A 2,887-nucleotide genomic window follows, 5' to 3' on the forward strand; every position below is an offset into this window, starting at 1 on the left:
CCAGGTTTAAGCCCCTGCTCTCCACCTGCAGGAGGGAAGCTTCATGAGCACTGAAGTAGGTCTACAGGTGTCTCTATCTTTCTCCCTATCTACACCTTCCCTCTTGATTTCTCTCTGTCTCTATTCAATAAGTAATTAAAATATATTTTAAAAATAAATGAATAAATAAAATTTTAGTTATTAATTACTGTTTTTATTATCATTAATTCAGATGACTAAACACAAACAGCAGACGTATAAGGGTTCTAGTTCATAGAGAGAACAAATGAAAATGGTCCAGAGACAAAAATTCTCATAGTAACTACTACACAGTTTCACTCATTCGTACAATATAGATAATTGAAACACATGAACTTCCAAAATGGAAAAAGAGAGAGAAAATAAAAGAGGAATTACAAGGCCTATGTAAGACTTGTTGCTGCAAATCAGCTCTTTGCACTGAAAGCAAACAAATGAATGCACAGTGGTTATTTTTATAGGGAAAGTAAAGATTATGTAGTCACAGTGCTAGAGATAAAGTCAATATGGAGACACTTATCTAGGCATTGCAAGCAATTGATTAAAATATTAAAATGGCTTTTATTTAATTAATTGCTTTAATGAATGTTATTTAACAACTACTGATATTTCTGCTTATTTTATGTCAGTTATTTAAATGCTCCACAAGTATAGAACTGCTCATTCCTCTAATCATCACAGAGATTTCAAATAATTTTATCAAGTTGGTGGTTCAACCCTTGCTTAAGGACTTGCTCACACACCTTTAAGACACAAAACATGGGGAGTCGGGCAGGAGTGCAGTGGGTTAAGCACAGGTGGTGCAAAAGTACAAGGACCTGCATAAGGATCCCAATTCGAACCCCTGGCTCCCCACCTGCAGGGGAATCGCTTCACAGGCAGTGAAGCAGGTCTGCAGGTGTCTAGCTTTCTCTCTCCCCCTTCTCTGTCTTCCTCTCCTCACTCCATTTCTCTCTGTCCTATCCAACAACAATGACATCAATAACAACAACAATAACTACAACAATAAAACAACAAGGGCAACAAAAGGGAATAAATAAATAAATGAATATAAAAAACATAAAACTAAACTTTGAGCCCAGCTATCTCGTGTATACCTACTGTGCTCTTAACTATTATGCTAAACTCTTTCTCAATATCAGATTAATTTGTAGAAATATCAAGTTTACTCTGGACCATTTGCTATTCCTTAGAGACTTTCTCATTACTGTGTTCCTTTCCAAGAAAGTCCAGTTTTAGCATTGGGAATCTAGAGATTTTTTTTTTTCCTTTAAGAATTTTGACAATTCTCATAATTATAACCAAGACTTATTAAATAATGGTAGCTTTTTCTTTTCAGATAAAAAATATCCACCACTTTACTTTAAAGCTCACATCTTTTAATGAATCACAACTTCTGAAAACACAATTTGAATACAAACTTCTGATATCAACATTGCTTTTTAATTCATCATTGACACAAATGAAAACAAAACAAACTTGTCACAGAAAAATTCCTTAACTGTGATCTCATCCTTCTGTTTTTTTCCTTAGAAGGGAGACTAAAGATGTCCTCAGTCCGTCAATCACTCAGGTCAACTCAAGTTATCTGATACCATTTATTTTGAACGAAAGGGGCCAGAAAATCAAGATGTTTGAGAGTAACTATACAGTGCCTACAGAGTTTCTCTTTGTTGGCTTTGCAGATTACCTACCTTACAGAGTCCTCCTGTTCCTGGTATTTCTCATAGTGTATATATTGACTATCGTGGGAAATATGGGTCTAATCATTCTTGTTAACAGCAATTTGAGCCTCCAGACTCCCATGTATTATTTTCTCAGTAACTTGTCTTTTTTAGACCTCAGTTATTCTACAGCAATCGCTCCTAAAATGCTGGTGAATTTCTTAGCGTCCAGGAAAAGTATCTCTCTGTATGGCTGTGCACTGCAAATGTTTTTCTTTGCTTGCTTTGCTGATGCTGAGTGCCTCATCCTGGCAGCAATGGCGTATGACCGCTATGTGGCCATCTGCAACCCGCTCCTCTACTCTACACTTATGTCTAAGAGAGCCTGCGTCTGCTTCATTGTGTTGGCGTACTTGAGTGGGAGTATGACTTCCATGGTGCACGTCTGTCTCACTTTCAGACTGCCCTTTTGCGGCTCCAACATCGTCAACCACTTCTTCTGTGATATCCCTCCTCTCTTGGCTTTATCATGTGCCGATACCCATATCAATGAACTTCTGCTCTTCGCCTTGTGCGGCTTCATTCAGACCAGCACTTTTGTGATCATATTCATCTCTTACTTCTGTATTCTCATCACTGTTTTGAGCATCAAGTCCTCAGGAGGCAGAAGCAAAACCTTCTCTACCTGTGCGTCTCACCTGGTAGCTGTTGCTCTGTTCTATGGTACACTCCTGTTCATGTACTTACGTCCTGCTACTAGCTACTCCCTAGATACTGATAAGGTCGTTGCAGTGTTTTATACTGTTGTCTTTCCCATGTTTAACCCAATAATATATAGCTTCAGGAATAAAGATGTGAAAAATGCCCTCAAAAAGCTGTTTGAAAGAAACTTTAGTTTTAAATGAGTAATAATTCAAATAGTTTCAAATTCTTAAAGGTATAGCTTTTTCTTGCCAATGTTATTAAAGTTATGCCATGAATATGCTTTGTGTCAACTATTTTTTTTACATTCATCAATAAATGAAATAAAGATGGCTTTCCCATGATCATTAGTTTAAAAGTTACTCATCCTTCCTTACAGAAATAGTTCATCTGAAATCATATACTCTGTAATAAGTCTCTAAAATAAAATAACAATAATAGTTGCTCTCCAATTTTCCTTTGTAAATTGATTCATTATTTATTATGTTGTGTCTTTGTCATGG

General features: G+C 36.4%; 1 protein-coding gene across 1 annotated transcript; it reads left to right on the plus strand.

Annotated features, from left to right (window-relative positions):
• The first annotated feature begins 1,648 nt into the window (after positions 1–1,648).
• LOC103110264 (olfactory receptor 5AS1) lies at positions 1,649–2,587 on the plus strand. The gene has a single exon (XM_007519440.1). It carries the CDS (start codon positions 1,649–1,651, stop codon positions 2,585–2,587), a length of 939 nt encoding a protein of 312 aa, XP_007519502.1.
• Positions 2,588–2,887: the final 300 nt, after the last annotated feature.

Source organism: Erinaceus europaeus, chromosome 17 (genome assembly GCF_950295315.1).
Source record: "Erinaceus europaeus chromosome 17, mEriEur2.1, whole genome shotgun sequence".
NCBI lineage: Eukaryota > Metazoa > Chordata > Mammalia > Eulipotyphla > Erinaceidae > Erinaceus > Erinaceus europaeus.